This window comes from Malurus melanocephalus, unplaced genomic scaffold (genome assembly GCF_030028575.1).
Source record: "Malurus melanocephalus ecotype Western Australia unplaced genomic scaffold, MMel_1.1 scaffold_17, whole genome shotgun sequence".
Taxonomy (NCBI): domain Eukaryota; kingdom Metazoa; phylum Chordata; class Aves; order Passeriformes; family Maluridae; genus Malurus; species Malurus melanocephalus.
The window spans coordinates 3,035,509-3,051,445 of NW_026623249.1; the positions used below are offsets into that span (position 1 = coordinate 3,035,509).

The 15,937-nt window shown below is 47.3% G+C and overlaps 2 protein-coding genes across 2 annotated transcripts; both read left to right on the forward strand.

The window, feature by feature from the left end:
• The first annotated feature begins 2,752 nt into the window (after window positions 1-2,752).
• On the forward strand, window positions 2,753-3,247 carry LOC130587750 (mitochondrial ribosome and complex I assembly factor AltMIEF1). Its single transcript, XM_057388725.1, has one exon. It carries the CDS (start codon window positions 3,032-3,034, stop codon window positions 3,242-3,244), a length of 213 nt encoding a protein of 70 aa, XP_057244708.1. The 5' UTR covers window positions 2,753-3,031; the 3' UTR covers window positions 3,245-3,247.
• A 114-nt stretch (window positions 3,248-3,361) lies between these two features.
• Window positions 3,362-9,524, forward strand: MIEF1 (mitochondrial elongation factor 1). The gene is made up of 5 exons (XM_057388717.1): window positions 3,362-3,425; window positions 4,655-4,803; window positions 4,935-5,115; window positions 6,888-7,150; window positions 8,247-9,524. Exons 2-5 carry the CDS (start codon window positions 4,660-4,662, stop codon window positions 9,051-9,053), a joined length of 1,395 nt encoding a protein of 464 aa, XP_057244700.1. The 5' UTR covers window positions 3,362-3,425; window positions 4,655-4,659; the 3' UTR covers window positions 9,054-9,524.
• The last annotated feature ends 6,413 nt before the right edge of the window (window positions 9,525-15,937 follow it).

Consider the following 15,937-nt stretch of genomic DNA (forward strand, 5'->3'; position numbering starts at 1 on the left):
GACGTCTCCCTGGCCGGGAATGGTCCCACCCTTGCAAAAATGGGTGGTGGAAAGCCCTGGGGATGGCACTGGCTGCAAGCATGAGAAGACTGGCAGAGGAGTGGCGGCTGCAGAGACCCCCAAGGAGGTGGGGGACAGCGGGGGATGTCTTAGTCTTACCCCAGGTAACAGCATGGGTTACTATGCCCTGTCACACATGCTGCCTTTGATATTTCACAAGCTCACTCCATCATTTGGGAAACAAAGGTTATTACTGTTCTCCAGGAGCACAGCAAAGGTGAGCTCCCTCCTCTCTGCCTGCACCTTGCCCAGTCAGGGCAAATAAATTCCCTTTCTTACAGGGACACAGGCTGGAGCCATAGTGGGAACCCCTTTCCCTGGGAACCCCTTTCCATAGGCAAAGAAGCCCCCAGGCCATGGGGTGCTGGGGCTGGTGTCCCCTCAGGGCAGCACAAGCCTTTGGGGGTGCTGGGTGGGTCCCACCAGCTGCGGATCGGCAAAGGTTGGGAAGCACTGGGGATGGTGGGATATCGCTTCACTGTCTCAAGGCACAGTTCAAGTTTACAGCCCGCAGAATGTCACCAGAGGTCTGGCACTCACATGGCAGCTGGTGTGACATCGGTCACGCCCTACTCGGACCTGATACTCACCTTTCTCCTGCAAGGGAGAAAGGGCAGGTTGAAGCCCCTGCCCACACGGTGCAGGCGTGGGCAGCCCATGTCGGGCAGCGGGCACAGCGAGTGATTGTCCCCGCGGGGRCTGGGGCACCCACAGTGTGGGTGGAGGAGCTTACAACATGCACACACTGGCAGCTGGCAAGGGGCCCAGGAGCTGGCAGCCAGTCTGGGAGGGGGGAAAGAACAGAAACACCACAACAGGCACAACCCAAGGGGGCCAGGCTGGGAGGGCACTCATGGAGGCCAGCAGTCCTTGGCTGYCATGGCAGGAGGGCAGCAGGGAAGCCCATCTCTGCTCGGCCTTACCTGGCAGATCCCATTGGTAGTGCATCAGGGGTTTGCCATGTGTGGCTGTTCAAGTTTTGATCCAGACTTGGGAGTTTCGGGAATTCGGCTCATCAGCACACTTGCCCAGGAGTGACAGAGCCCTCCTGTAAGAAGGGAAGTATTTCTGTGGATTAACGACCTGAAGGGGAGGCAAGAAAGCTGGGAGGAAAGTTCCAAGATCGATTTTCATTCTGGCAGCAGGTTAGGAGTATGGAATATGAATGCTGCCTCCGAGGTCTTGGATAGCCCAGTTTATGMACTGATGATCTGGAAACAAAGATGAGCAATATGCCAAATATTTTTAAAAGATGATTCAAAGCTATCGACTCTTGAGAGATCAGAAAAGACTGAATAAAATGCAAATGTGGCAAATGGRCAACGCCACATATTTGCCAAGGATTAACTGGGTATGAGCAAGGTCAGAAGAGGGGAAACTAATTGCACATAAGAATTACAAAGCTCCAGATGTTCTCTAGCAACTCGAGAAAGAATATGGATGTCACACAACCCCTGGCTCTCAGAGTAGCTGCAGGTTAAAAAAAAAAAAGCACACACAAAATATTAGCATGCAGAAAGAAGGAGAGAATAATATGGAAAATATGATAATGCTATTATGTAAATCACTAGCGTGGCCTCTCTGGGAATACTCTCTGCAGTTCAAGTAAGCCTTTCTCAGAAATGGCTGATTAGGGGCATGGCAAATTTGCTCTCAGAGAGATCAAAACGATTGGAGTTGTTTATCTCGGAAAGGAAATGAACAAGAGGAGATTGGCACAGAGTGAGCCAGTCTGGAGCTTCTGTTTTTCTTCCTGTTCAGTTCTATCACTGTCATATCTGGTGTCTCTGAGAAGTGTGTGAAGTGATGTGGCTCTCCTCTGTCACACACCATTTGCTCTTTCTCTCACCCTCCCCTCCAGGGGAGGCACAGCACACCATGTTTTATATTTTGGTAGGACCTGGGGAGGAGGGGATGGCTAAGGAGGAATGTAAATGCCCCAGAGTGGGCATCTAGTAGAGAATGTGAGAATGAAAAAGATTTGCACCTGCATATAGGGGCAAAAGGTTCTGGCTTTGGGAATCTCCTTCCATCACCTCAGGCAGATCCCAGAGGGGCTGCCAGCTACTGCCTTTCTCCTAGAGCCTTTAGACTTCCAGACCAGCCCCTGRTCTCTTGGGGGTTCTTTGGAGATAAAGACAAGGAGCTTGAATTTGATAAATTAGTCTGTGAAAACCATCACGGAACTCTGAGTTGCTGCTGAGATGCAGCATTAACCCACTGTTCTCAGCCAGGGGAGGTTCAGGTTCGACGTTATGAGGAATTCTTTTACCTGAGGGCAATTAGACATTGGGATGAGCTACCCACAGAGGTGGTGGAGTCACTGTCCCTGGAGGTGTTTACAGAAAGACTGGATGTGTYGCTCACTTTGACACGGTGATGTTCGGTCATAGGTTGGACTCCATGACCCAGAGGGGTTCTCCAACCTGGTTGAACCCGAGATTCCGTGACCCTGGAGCACGAAAAACACGTTGTGTGTCGGGGCCGACTCCCGGCGGCAGCATCCCGGCCGAACATCCCGGCCTTCCCGGTGGATGGGCGCGGCCAGAGCCCCTCCCGGCCGCCAGGGGGCGCCAGCGCCGCGCCGCCGCCGCCTCAGGCACGCGCGGCTCGTGGGCCACGGTGCTGGCACTGTGATTGGCGGGTGCGGGGGCGCGGCCCCGGAAGCGGAAGTGCGGCGCTGCCGGGTGACCCCAGGAGCGGCCCCGGAGCGGCCCCGCGCGCAGCCCGGTGTGAGGGGGGCGGCCGCGCTCCTTCCGCGGGGCTGCAGCGGCCCCCGCGCCCCGCCCGCGCCCCCCCCGGCAGCGCCGTTACCCCGCGCCGTTGGAGCGGCGGCCCCCGCACGGAGCGGGGCTCGGCACGGAGCGGGAGGCGGCGGCGGCGCGTCCCTCGGGAAGGGAAGAGCTGACCCGGATCCCGCCCTCGGTCACTCCTCTGCAGGTCGCCCACCCGCGCCGCGCACTTGTCCCCCATGGCCGCGTGGTCCCGGGAGGCGGTGCTGACTTTGTACCGGGCTCTGCTGCGCCGCGGCCGCGGCCTGCGCTACACCGACCGGGATTTCTACCTCGCCTCCATCCGCCGCGAGTTCCGCCGGAACCAGRGGCTGCAGCGGCTGGAGGACAGGGAAAGGCAGCTGGAGAAGGGGCAGGCTTTCCTGCAGAGCCGGCTCGGAGGCCTGGTTTAGAGATTCCCTTTTGCTCCCACTGGTCCCACTTACCTCCCTCTTCTTTCCAAAATTCCCTCGCCAACCGGAAGAGATGAATAACACTCACTATCCACCACTTTTTTGAAGAAGTCCTGAAGGTGCTCCCACAGGCACACCAGGAGGGCTCTCCTGTTCTCTTCACAAATGCATTAGGTCACAGGTAGGTCATTTACAATGATATAACCGCGTTCTTTGGATGCTGKTACAAATCTTGAGATTTGCAAAAGTGCAGTGTTTTTCCATGCATAGGGACAGCAAGTGAATATATTCTTGGKTCATCCAGGCAGGAACATTCCTCCTGAGACTGGCTTGGCTTTAGGGCAGTTTTAAACCATTCCAATCAGGCAGGGAGGCGCAGGACCTCGGACACTGACTCAGAAAACAGACCTCAAGTCATATTGGAAGAGTTTTCTGGTGTTTTTATGTAAGGTCATTGGAGATCCACCACTGATCAAGGCCAGCCTTTGATGATTACCTTGTCAGCTAGACCATGGCACTGAGTGTCACACCCCCAGGGATGGTGAGTCCATCGCCTCCCTGGGCAACCCATTCCAATGTCTAATCACCCTTTCTGTGAGGAAATTCCTCCTGATGTCCAGCCTCAGCCTTCCCTGGCACAGCTTGAGGCCATGTTGGCCAGAAAGACTCTTTAAATTCTGAAGTCAGATTGAATGGAAATTGGAGGACACTAAAGTGCACGTGTAAGAAAATATAAGTGTCAGTGTTGTACATGTTTTGTCTGAGAGTCAAACCTACCAGCCTCGAGGGTGGGAATAAACATCAAGTAAAGGCAAGGGAGCTGTTCCCTTTATGATGTGTTGTGGTCTCCACTGCTGATTCTTGGGTGTCTTTGAAGCATGTGGGATGGGGCATTGTTCAGAAATTAATTTGGGAGTGGAAGCTCTGAGACTGCTGGTGTGTTTTGGGGAAGATTCTGCTTTGTTACAGACAAGCAGTTGACCAACCCTGTATTGCCTTGTCAGTGAGCAAAATTACACTTCTTACATTAAGTATTAATGTGTTATGGTTGAGAAGCACAGATTAAAACAAAAATACCTGAATGGTTACAAGGTTTTGTGTAATATGCAGGATTTATTGCAAAAGCAATAAAGTAAGTTCTACTTTCTTTTACTAAACCCATTCAATGATTAGAAACCTCACATCAAATTTGGATGTGTTGGCTCATCTAATGGACATTGCTTGGTCAGTACTGTCCTGGGAACAAGCAGCTCTTTGAGGGAACATAGAGAGGCTGAAGGGTTAGGTGGTCCCTTCCTGTGGCTGCGTGYGATGACCCTGGGGACAGTGGCTGCGAGGTGGGGGAGAAGGGCGTGAACCATCAGGGTTGTGAGTTTAGATCAATTTGTTTAATGTTCCTGCTCCTTGCAGGTAAGATGGCAGGCGCTGGGCAGCGCAGAGGGAAGAAGGATGACAATGGCATTGGCACGGCCATCGACTTCGTGCTGTCCAACGCGCGGCTGGTGCTGGGCGTGGGGGGAGCCGCCATGCTGGGCATCGCCACGCTGGCTGTCAAACGGGTGAGTGCCGGGTGGCACCGAGCACGGCTCTGGGAGGGAGGAGGGGAAGGAAAAGGACCCGGGGTACTGACAATGGCCTGAGTAAAATTCAAACATTGGGCTCTTGGTGGCTCAAACTGTTCCTGGTTTAGATGTACGACCGGGCAATCAGTGCTCCCAGCAGCCCCACTCGCTTGAGCCAGTCGGGAAAGAGAAGCTGGGAAGARCCAAACTGGCTGGGTTCCTCCTCACGCTTACTGACCCAGGACATGAAGACCAGTCTCAGCCGCTCCCTACAGACCCTTCCCACTGATCCTTCAGCTGCAGACACAGGTAAGAGGCATGGTCATACTGCTGCATCATGAAATCATCCAAGCCTATAAACCCTGGATTCATTTAAAGGAATGCAGGGAAGAAAATACTTGGTCTGGCCCAGGATTTTTGTGGTTTTCTTTTAAGCAGGTCCAGTGGTAACTTCAAGAAACAGAACTGACATTAGGAACCATGAAGATTTGCACTGTTCAGTCCTCTCTTGACTTCAATGATGTTAAGCTTTATTCTCCCTGAGTGCTGTTTATCATTGCGTTTGTGTCCATCACTCTATAGAAAGTGTTCTGCAGTTTTCTTTCTAAGTGGGATAATCAGTATTTTAGAATCCAGTAATGTTTTGTTGTATGTGTTCAGTTTGTTTTTCTCAACAGTTTTGCTTTTTGTCCCTGGTCACTCACTTTGGGACATTTACACTTGGAGATTTTAACTAAAAATCAGAATCAAGTTAGTAACTTGATTTCCAGTTTATTTTAAAGGAAGTTATCTTTGGGATGGCAATAGATATTCTGCTGAGGAAACATTAAATAACTAGACAGCTATGTTAAATGCAGTCTAGATAATTTGACTGAAGTCCCCAAACTTTTGGACTAAGGAATAAAAACATTGATGACAGTGTCTTAAATTCTTCAATTAGAAAGAAATTAAAACTCAGTATGGAAGAAAATAAATATTCATAAATAGGCAAGAAATCCAGTTTCCTGTGGTGTTGTGCATTATTTCCTGTTCACAAAAAAAAGCTCAAATCTGTCCAAARGAGCCAAGAGTAAGACAAGAGACAGCATTTGCTGAGACTAGGCTAGATGGGTCTGTATGCAGCTTGGTCAGATGTTTGTCATGAGCTGCGTGCCCAAATGCCCTCTGCCAAAAATCTGCAACAGCCAATTGCTTTAATGGGGCTACTGACTTGGGGGTTTCTCCTGTACCCCTTCCAAAGGTCTCTTAGAACTGTAATTCATTCCCCTTTAATTCTCATTGRTAACTTCTGAAACTCTTGGTCCATGTTAAGAGAAATCTGAAACAATTGTGAAGCACTGACTTATTTCTTTGGGAAACCAAAGAGAAAATGAGTCAGAGAAAAAGGGGCTCAGAGAATCTGCAGGTTTAATAACACAGATGGCAACATAAACTTCGTGTTGATGCATTGTGCCTCAGAGTGGTCTCTCTGGTCTTTATCCAGTGAAGGTTTAAGGGGGGTATCCTTGGAGCTATGGTGGCCTGAGCTGGGAGAGCCCCAGGATCTGTCAGCTCATCATCCTGATATCTCTGCTGATCAGTCTGCAAACATTTAATTTCCAGGTGGCACAATTTTTTCTGATCTCATATTCTAGTCAGGACTGGGTTTTGCTGGTAATCTGTGATAATCTATTTCAGTGTTAAAAACTCAAACAGATCGTGATGGTTTTTCAAAAGTRTTCTAGCTGCTGGTCTGGGATCACAGTGAAAGCTTTTGAACTGGTAACAGCACTGAATTTTTGATAAAATCGAACTGAGATACTGCCCATATAGCCATTAAAACTACATTCTCGTACGCAATATTAGTCTGGCTAAATTTCAGATCTAGTAACTTGTTTTCATCCATGCTGGTGCTCATAGTAGTATATTTCAAATTCTTTGGTGCATCCCTTTGAGAGGTACCTATGTAAAGCCTGCAAAATGTCTGCCAAGAGCTTTTTGAGACCTAGGAGAACTGCAGTTCCGTTCTGCAGATTCTGTTCTGCAGATCACAACACAGCAAAATCAGCTGCAACCTCAACAGTTTTCCTTCTGTCTTGCAGACTTTTTTCGCCCTACAAAGCCCAAGCCATCTGCCAAGAGGAGTCAAGTGGACCTGAAGAAGTCCCGCCTTCGTTTGTCCCTGCAGGAGAAGCTGTTTGCGTACTATCGGCGGCGGGTGGCGATCCCGGCGGAAGAGCAGGCGCGGGCCAAGCAGGCGGCCGTGGATATCTGTGCAGAGCTGCGCAGCTTCCTGCGTGCCAAGCTGCCTGACATGCCCCTGCGGGACATGTACCTCAGYGGCAGCCTCTACGATGACCTGCAGGTAACTCCTGGGGATGTACCAAGGCTCCTTATTCAGGAGGCTGACCAGGCAGGGGCATTTCAGGTTTCCCTGTTGGCAGTGCTGGCTCAGCACAGCATTCCTCAGAAATAAGATCCCTGGTGTTGCCTTTCCACTGTGGAGCCAGGTGTTGATTTCTGGTGTTTGAAMAGGCATGACCAGGCTACCTGTGTCATTGTCTGCAAAGCCTTTGCTTTTTGCTGTTTTATTTCTCCAAAATATTTCAGTCCTTCTTTCCTTCCCCTCTGTCTCTCCTTTTAGCTGTGTTTTTCTTGTGGTTTCTCTGGTAGACCTCTGTTTTCTATCTATCCCTCTATATCCATCCAAATATATGATATTCCCTTAGAACTCCCATATATATTCATGTAGGTCTTTCCTACTCTTTTTTTTTTTTTTTTTTTTTTAATGCATGACAGACTGGATTGGAAAGCAGTCCCTGCTGCAATATCTCCCTGATGGCAAGATGCCCATGACCATAGTGAGTGATTCAGAGGCACACTTCTTTGTTTGAGTCACAGCTCTGGAATGGAGCATGGAGTGTCCAGTGAAACTTAGACCTGGGGTCGTAATCACATTGGTGAAAAGGGATCTTTAATGACCTTTTTCCTAACAATGTGGCAGACCAGGTGAGGGCAGTGTACCTAGCTGTAGCATGGGATTATTACACCATGGCAACGGAAGCTTGGCAAGAAACTTAATAGTCTGTTTAAATTGTCATGTGGTGTTGCCRTGCCCTAGGCCAGCTGCATCTCACAACCAAGGATCGCATTTAGAGCAATATAAGGCAGAATGATTCATCTATATGCAGTCCATGTCAGGTCCCTAAATAGTACATACCACGTAAGCACTAGCTTTGGTTATACCTTGGAATTATCCCACTGATGATTGGAAATAGTCCTTCAGAGTGCCTTTTAACAAAGGAAGGCTTGAAGGGGAATCCCACGCAGAGAGGAGAGTGAGACAGCTTATTCCTTATTCCAGGTTCCTTTGGACAGAAGGATATCTAAAGCTGGTAGATAAAATGATGTGGAGAGAAAAAGATTGTTTTTACTGACTTCTACTTTCTCTCTTGTGAAAGGTAGTGACAGCTGACCACATCCAGCTTATTGTACCTCTGATGCTAGAGCAGAACCTGTGGTCTTGTATCCCCGGGGAGGACACTATCATGAACATTCCTGGCTTCTACTTGGTCCGTCGAGAAAACCCAGAGTACTTTCCTCGTGGGAGCAGCTACTGGGATCGTTGTGTGGTGGGAGGTTACCTTTCCCCCAAAACTGTAGCAGACACCTTTGAGAAAGTTGTAGCCGGCTCCATCAACTGGCCAGCAATTGGGAGTCTTTTGGACTATGTGATCCGTCCAGCAGCTCCCCCAGCCGATTTGACACTGGAAGTCCAGTATGATGCAGATCGGCATCTTTTTATTGACTTTCTACCATCCCTGACACTGGGTGACATTGTCCTCGTTGCCAAACCTCACCGATTGGCCCAGAATGACAACTTGTGGCGACTAAGTCTGCGCCCAGCAGAAACGGCCCGCCTCCACGCCCTGGACCAGGCGGATTCTGGCTGCCGCTGCTTGTGCCTCAAGATCTTCAAAGCGGTATGCAAGCTAAACCCAGCTCTGGGACACCTCACTGCCAGCCAGCTCACCAATGTCATCCTGCACCTGTCCCAAGAGGAGTCTGACTGGTCCCAGGACATGCTGGCTGATCGCTTCTTGCAGGCACTGAAGGGGCTGATCCGCTACTTGGAGGCAGGTGTCCTCCCTAGTGCTCTGAACCCCAARGTGAACTTGTTTTCAGAGCTCACCCCTGAAGAAGTGGATGAGTTGGGCTACACCCTCTACAGCTCTCTGTCAGAGCCAGAGGTCTTGCTGCAGACGTAATGGGGCCTTACCTAGGAAAGTGCTGATAGGGTTTAGCCAATGCAGACTTTGATTACTGCGAATTATGTCTCTTCCACTTCTCCCTATCTCCCTCTCTCTCTCTCCACCACTCCTCCTTTTTGGTTCATTAATAATTCCTGATGTGGAGTTGGTGCTCCCACTGAATTTCTTGGTGCTACTGGTCCATTTCCACCATCTCTGCCCCAACAGGTTCCCATTGGCTAGGGAAGAGAGGCTAAAACTGCAGCTCTGAGATGTTCACATAAATTCTGCTAAGTTTAAATGTCTACCAAAAAAATAAACAAAACTATGCACTTCTTTCTTCTGTAGTACTCTTACTGCAGTAAGTCCATTTCGGTCTGAAGAAGGTGGAACTGGGCTGGTAAATCCAGTGATGATTTTAGCAGACCTGCACCGAGGTAGTTTAATTTCCTTCAACCTGACTTTGCCCCGTTTCTTTTTCTCTGTTGTCTCACCTTTCTTTTTTGTCCCTTAGGCCCAGTCATGCAGGACAGGCTGAGTGAGATATTTTGGATAGGGTTCTTTTTGTATTTCTGAGTGGATAATGATTACACTGACAGTATTTAGGGCCGTAGAGTTTGAAATTGGAGAATTCCCACAACTCCTGCTCCTATGGAGCCTTCTCATCTTTTGTAAGCTGGATTTGGGACTAAGGGCCAAGATTTGTCTAGTCTKCTGCAACCCAACCTCCTGTATGGGCAAATCTTGTTGAAGCTGTCACAGGGGAGGAAGAAACCTTTGTGGTCTGGCTCTGTGATGAGACCCAAGGAGCAGAGCTTGCTGTTCCTGCCTAGCCAGATCTGCTGGGAATGGCCTCAGGAGTGGAGAACAAGGTAGTTCTTTAGTTGTCTCTGGCCTAGARGAAGAGAGGGTGATTATGAGGGAGGGGTAGGAGACACACATGGGAATGGGGATTTTTTTTTTTCATCTTTTCCCCAAGAGCTTATGGCTGCTTTGGTTTACTTGAGGTGGAAACAAGACTGCATGCCTCAAAGGGCTTTGGAATAAGCACACACAAGCCAGATTCTCACCAGCTCGAAGTCTGTGAAGGTGATAGAACTCAACTGGTGTCATCAGCAAAGTTCTGTCCCATACACTGATCATTAGGACACATATTCGGAGCTGGCATTTAGGGATATATTAGCTTTGTCATATGCTCTGTGTGCTTTAGTCTCCTCCCCAGAACTGAGGCTGTCCATCCCCTTCCTCATTCCCATGTGCTGACTTTCCAGTGCTCCCAGTTTACAAATACTCTTAAAAAGCTGGTGAGGGCACACCTTCCCATTCCATCTGTTTGGACCTGTCGGCAGTGCAGTTCTGTCCACTCCTGTCTATGGCTGCTCTCAGGCTGTAGACCCTTTATGGTCTGCATTAAGCCATCTGCTGTCTTCAAAAAGTGGGAGAGAAGGTGTTCCCCCGAGTCTGGGGCTCTGTGTCTATCTCAAAAGACCAGCATAACTATTGTTACAGAAACATACCTGCCTTTTCCCAGCTTTAGCACTGTTTTTCCCCCRTGCTGTCCAGCCTCCTTAGCCAGTGAAGAGAAGTACTGCAGTAGCAGGTTTCGGAGGGAGCAGGAATCCTTTTCTCCTTCCTTCATCTCAGAACTTCCCCCTCGTTTGACGTAGAAGTTTCAAGGTGAAGTTCAGGAGTGGAACCACAGAGGGAAGTCTTTCACCCTGGGGTTTTTTTTTCGAGACAGTGCTGGTGAGATGAGGGAGGGAGCATCTTTCTCAGACAATCCGTCCATTTTAGCCAATGTGTCAGATAGCATTCTATATACAGTGATAACGCAACATTGCATTTTAAATTATTTAATCCTTAGGGTACTGGTATTTTCTAGACTGCCAGATGTGTACTTTGAAGTTTGTGTGTGTATATAAAGTGTATAGTCTATCAAAGGTTAACAGGAATCCCATTTGTATGACTTTGTGTTTTGTAAGTTTTGCAGCAGTCCGTGTTGGTCGACTGTTAATTACTCTTCACTCTGGTTCCCAGATTTTTTTCCCCTCTTCCTTCCTTTGTCCCCCACTGCCTTTCTGATATCAGCCTTTCTACCCTAAAAGMAGACATATAAGACTTGGAGCCTATAGACTATTGGGGGAAATTCCCCTTGTTTTTAATTACTTGAAGGTCAACGAAAATATTAAAATATCTGGGTTGTCAGGAATTCCCCCAAAGCTCATTTCTTCAGAATGATGTCACCCCTCACTTGGTGCTTCGTCTAGTACTGCGGTCTTCACATTTTAACAGCAGTGTGGTTGTAAATGATTAAACCTCTAGATATAAAAAAGGTGAGATAGAAACAGGAGGAAGCCACTGTCTGAGCTGACTTGAGAACAGCTGTCACATGCATATCTGTATATACAATTTTTTACATGAATGCTTTTACTTCTTCCTGGCAACCTAATGAATTAATATTTTATGGCCATTTTTTGCTGCTACTGAGCTCAATTTGTGTATCAAATGGAGACTGAAGCTGCCTTTTTGCCTTTTCTGTAGACTCTGCTCCACTTCACTTGCATCAACCACTTCGATAATTTCTTCATATCTTCTTCCCTTCAGTTTTGCCCTCCTCTGAGCTAGCCACAAGCCCGTTCTCAGGAGGCAAATGACCACTTCCTACAGGCAGCCACCACAGCAGGCAATAGCTGCCCTGGCAGTGGCAATCTTGACAAAGGCCAAAGATGTGATGGGTCACAGGGACACTGCAATTAGGAATATTTTAAGAGCAGGGTCAGGTATAAGGGGCAATATAAGAAGCAGGGAAGAAGGTGTAGGGTAAGTATGCAGGAAACTTACAGTAATGGTGCACCCAGCCCGTGGGTCAAAGAGAATGTTCCAGAGTCTTTCAAACTGGCACCTTTCAGTATTAAATGCAGTACATGTGTTCACGTACAGCCTGGAGGGCTGTTTTAGCTTTAGATAGGCTCCTTCCTGGTCAAATCTGTAGTACAGAGCAGGAAAACGTAAAGCTGAATGTGAAAAGGGCAGCTCCCAGCCACCTTGCTGGCAGAGCRGCTCAGAGACAGATTGATTGTAAGAGGCCCAGGGCACACGTTGGGCTGGTTGCTGCCTCAGCTCCAAGAACGTCTCCGTGTGTTCTGCTGTAGCTTAGCTCACACAAGCTTCCCATGAGATTGTTGTCTTATTCCCTGTAACCACAGGGTGAGGACCAACTTGCTCAGCAGTAGGGTTTCACTGCTGCTGAGCTCCACTGCTAATCTTCCAAGTCAGATGGATTTCTTTTCCCGTGTTTTAAAGAAATTATGGAAACAAGAGGCTGCTTTCTGCCCCCTGGCAAGCTGCCATCAGGGCTCTCCTTCTTAGCGTGTGGGCACAGTGAGAAATGAAGAGATGATGCCCCATCTCTCCCAGACCTGGAGGCTGTGGATTTGCCATGGGGAAAGTCCAAGTGCATGATCTGTGACAAGAGTGTGTGGAATTCTGAAATAAAATTACTTTCCACAGTAACCGGGCGTCTCGGGCATGTTTATAAACAAAGGAGCTTCTCTCTCTTCTTTCATCTCAGTGCATCACCTTCATGCTGATATAATTCTGCATCACACCAGTGCTTGGGGACTCACATGCCCCTTGCTGATTCACTTGCTTTCCCTTTGCAGCTCTGGACACTCAGCACTTTGCAGCTTGTCTCGAAGGAGCAGTCAGCTTGGTGCAGCAGCATCCTGACTCCTGGCAGCTTTCACACCAGTCACAAGATGATGCGTAATCATGGCGCTGAGCCTCCCATCCTTTCTCTGATAGTCCGCATGCCYGGACAGGAAGCTGCTTTTCATGTGGCTGCCCTGACTTCAGAGGCTTCCGTGCCTCTGGAATATTAAACTTTCCAGTGCAGGCTCCCCCACTTTGGTTCAGTCACGCCTTGGTTTTTGTGTGCCAGGCCTCGCCCTTCCCAAAAGCGCTCCTCTGTATTCAGGCATAAGCCTTGAGGCAGCGAGGAAGCTGCTTTGCCAGCAGACTGTGTCTGGTGTGTTGAAGTCCTTTGCAGTAAGACCCAGTTTTATGTGCCTGCTTGGAAAGGAGGARTGGAAATGCTGGATGTCAAATAAAGCATGAAGTCACATGCTGCTTTGATGGGTCCCAGACTCCTTAATTCTTGGAAGATGTGCTACAGTGGCAACACTGTCCTGTGAGACTTGTCTTAATGAGGACTCTGTAATTAACATTTAACTGTTTTGAAGGGTATTTTATGATACAAAGGGAGTCTACATCTCCAACTTTTTATTTTTTTTTCCAATATATCTTASTGATATTGCTTTGTTTTTTTCCTTTAATCTGTCATGTGGTAGAAACATACCGGATGAGATCAAGCACGTTTCATGCCATACAGAGTCTKACAGAAATAGCTAAAATAAGCTGCTCTGTGAAATCTGTGACAGGCATTACCCCCTCAAGTTAAAGCCCCTGGAATGCCTAGAGCCTGCAATACATGATTAATGTATGCAGCGGTTTGCACCTTTGCATAAAAGCTGTCCTGGCATGAGTATGGAGGAAAGATCAAAAGATAAGTTTGTTTAATGTAAAGAAGAAATAATTGAGGGGAGTGATGGTAATTATTGCAAGTATGGAAAAAGTTGCTACAAAGAAGAAGAACAAAAGTAGTTCTTCAGGCTGCAAAGACTCAGAATCTCTTTTGTTCCTAGCCTAAGGAACAAACGGCTTAGGASGAAAGTGAATTTTGGAAAAAGCAAAATATTTTGCCTGCTTTGTTATATAACCACAGTCCTGTCCTGGATATGAATGGAGCTGAGTTTACATTTTATTTATTTTTGGATCTCTTAATTTTAAAAATAAATACATAAATTCCAGCCTGTTTTGTAGCTAATCTTAAACTGGGGGAGAAAGGATGACTGAACCCCAAATATGGGATTATCATGCTAAACTGTTGAACTGCATTATTAATGTTTCTTTTTTTATTCCCAAATACTTAGTTACGTCCATGGTTTTTTAACATTTATTTTAATATTGTAAACTTCAGAAAAGCTGCAGACAGCTGCTGCTTTTTAAATTTAGTCTCATAGAAAAAAAAGAGGAGCCTCTTCCAAATGAGGAATTTCTCTTCCAGATAAGATGTAATATGTTTGCTCRCTACCTGTGCTATTCAGTGGTTCCTGCATGGTTCACTGGGTCTGGGACTGGATCTTGAAATATTGGGCTTTGCCCACAGATGTAGCAAGCAAGAAATGGGAGATTCTACCTCCTACCACTGAAACCCAGTATTGGCTTCCAGCCCTCGGAGGACTGCTGCAGTCTAGACATTTGGGGAACTGTTTGAGATAGCTGGATTTTATCTTTTTCATCCTTGTCCGGCTGAGTTACTGAGTTTACAATCTGAGGGATTCAAGTAATATCCTCCCTGTCCCTTTTATTCTTTTYCCCCCCTCATTTTTGTGGGTTTTTAAAAGCATTTAACACCACCTTGGAATATCTCTCACTTAACAAATGTGTCCCCTACACAATCAAGGATAAAATTTTTACTAGCATATTCTCAGAAGGACAGCATTACTCACAAGTCAAGGACCCAGAAATGTGGTGGTGAGTAGAGTGTTATCCTTATCTTTACAGTATGTGATCCTCTGGAATAATCTTACAAACAATAAGGCAAAAGAGGGTGGTAACCAGTGGGTAAGGCAGGGAAGATCTGAAATCTTTCTTTAGATAGAAACGTTCTTGTCATTTTACAAAGAGCAAAGAGAGGAGGACACAGAGTTTGGCTCATGGAACTCAAACTTCTCATGATCTTAAGCTTTCCTAAGTACTCACACAGAAGACAGTTCTGAACAAAATCACATTAAACACACTAAAAGTCAGATTGATTTTTATTTTGCTGCCCTGGTTCAATTTCCCTGGCTCCTGTGGCTAAGTAGCTCTTTGATCTGTCTATTAACACTCAGTGCTAAGCTTCTCAGGGGAAATATATATATATATATAAAAATTCTAACCACATTCTTCATGAAAAGCCTTCTCCATACAGATAATGGGCAAAAGTTGCTCACTTGTGTTTTTTGGTTTGTTTGGGATTTTCTTTTGTTAGGCAACAATTCCCTGGCTTCAGTGCAAGTCCACCCTTCCCCTTCCTCTCGCTGTGGTAGAATTGYCATAGTTCTTCAGAAACAGGGGTGACACTGTCCCATAAGGCATCCCACTACAATAATCTCGGTTCTATACAATCCTCTTGTGTCATTCTGCTCAGCATTGCAAAGAACAGACTTCAGAGGCAACAGACATGAGGGCATAGATGGCAAATGATGTGTTGGCTCTTTATCTCTCCCATGACAGACATTACTTCAAAACTCATGGTGCCCTGGCAGGTTCCTTACCTTCCTTGAAAGGCAAGAAGCAATTGTTCCTGGAAGCAGTATAGCAGAAAGACATTTTTGCCTTCAGGTTCTTGAATTTATTTAGCACAGGGGGCCTTGGAGGTAGTAAGTACCACTGCTTATATAGATAATAAGATGTTAATCATGTTCAGCTGCTGCTTGTTTGCAGCAGCAGTGAAGCACTGTCTGGGGGGCCGAGGTGCACTGAAGCCAAGGCAGTACAAGGTGCAGCAGTCCCAAAGGCTGCAGAGCTGCAGGTCCCACGGTGCTTGTTAGAGAGCACRCTGGCAGGGACCCAGCTCCCTGGCACTCACAGGGAGGGTGTTTTTTGCTGAGGCAAGGATGTGGCCACAGCACAAACCTTCTCTTTTCCAAATTACTGCCTGTAGTTGTGAGAGACAGTAGAAAGCATCTAGTCCAGCACTTTTTCTTGAACAAGGAGCAATGAGCTTATGTTTTGGTTAGGAACCTTTCTCCTCTTTTTTTTTTTTTTTTTTTTTTTTTTTTTTTTTTTTTTTTTTT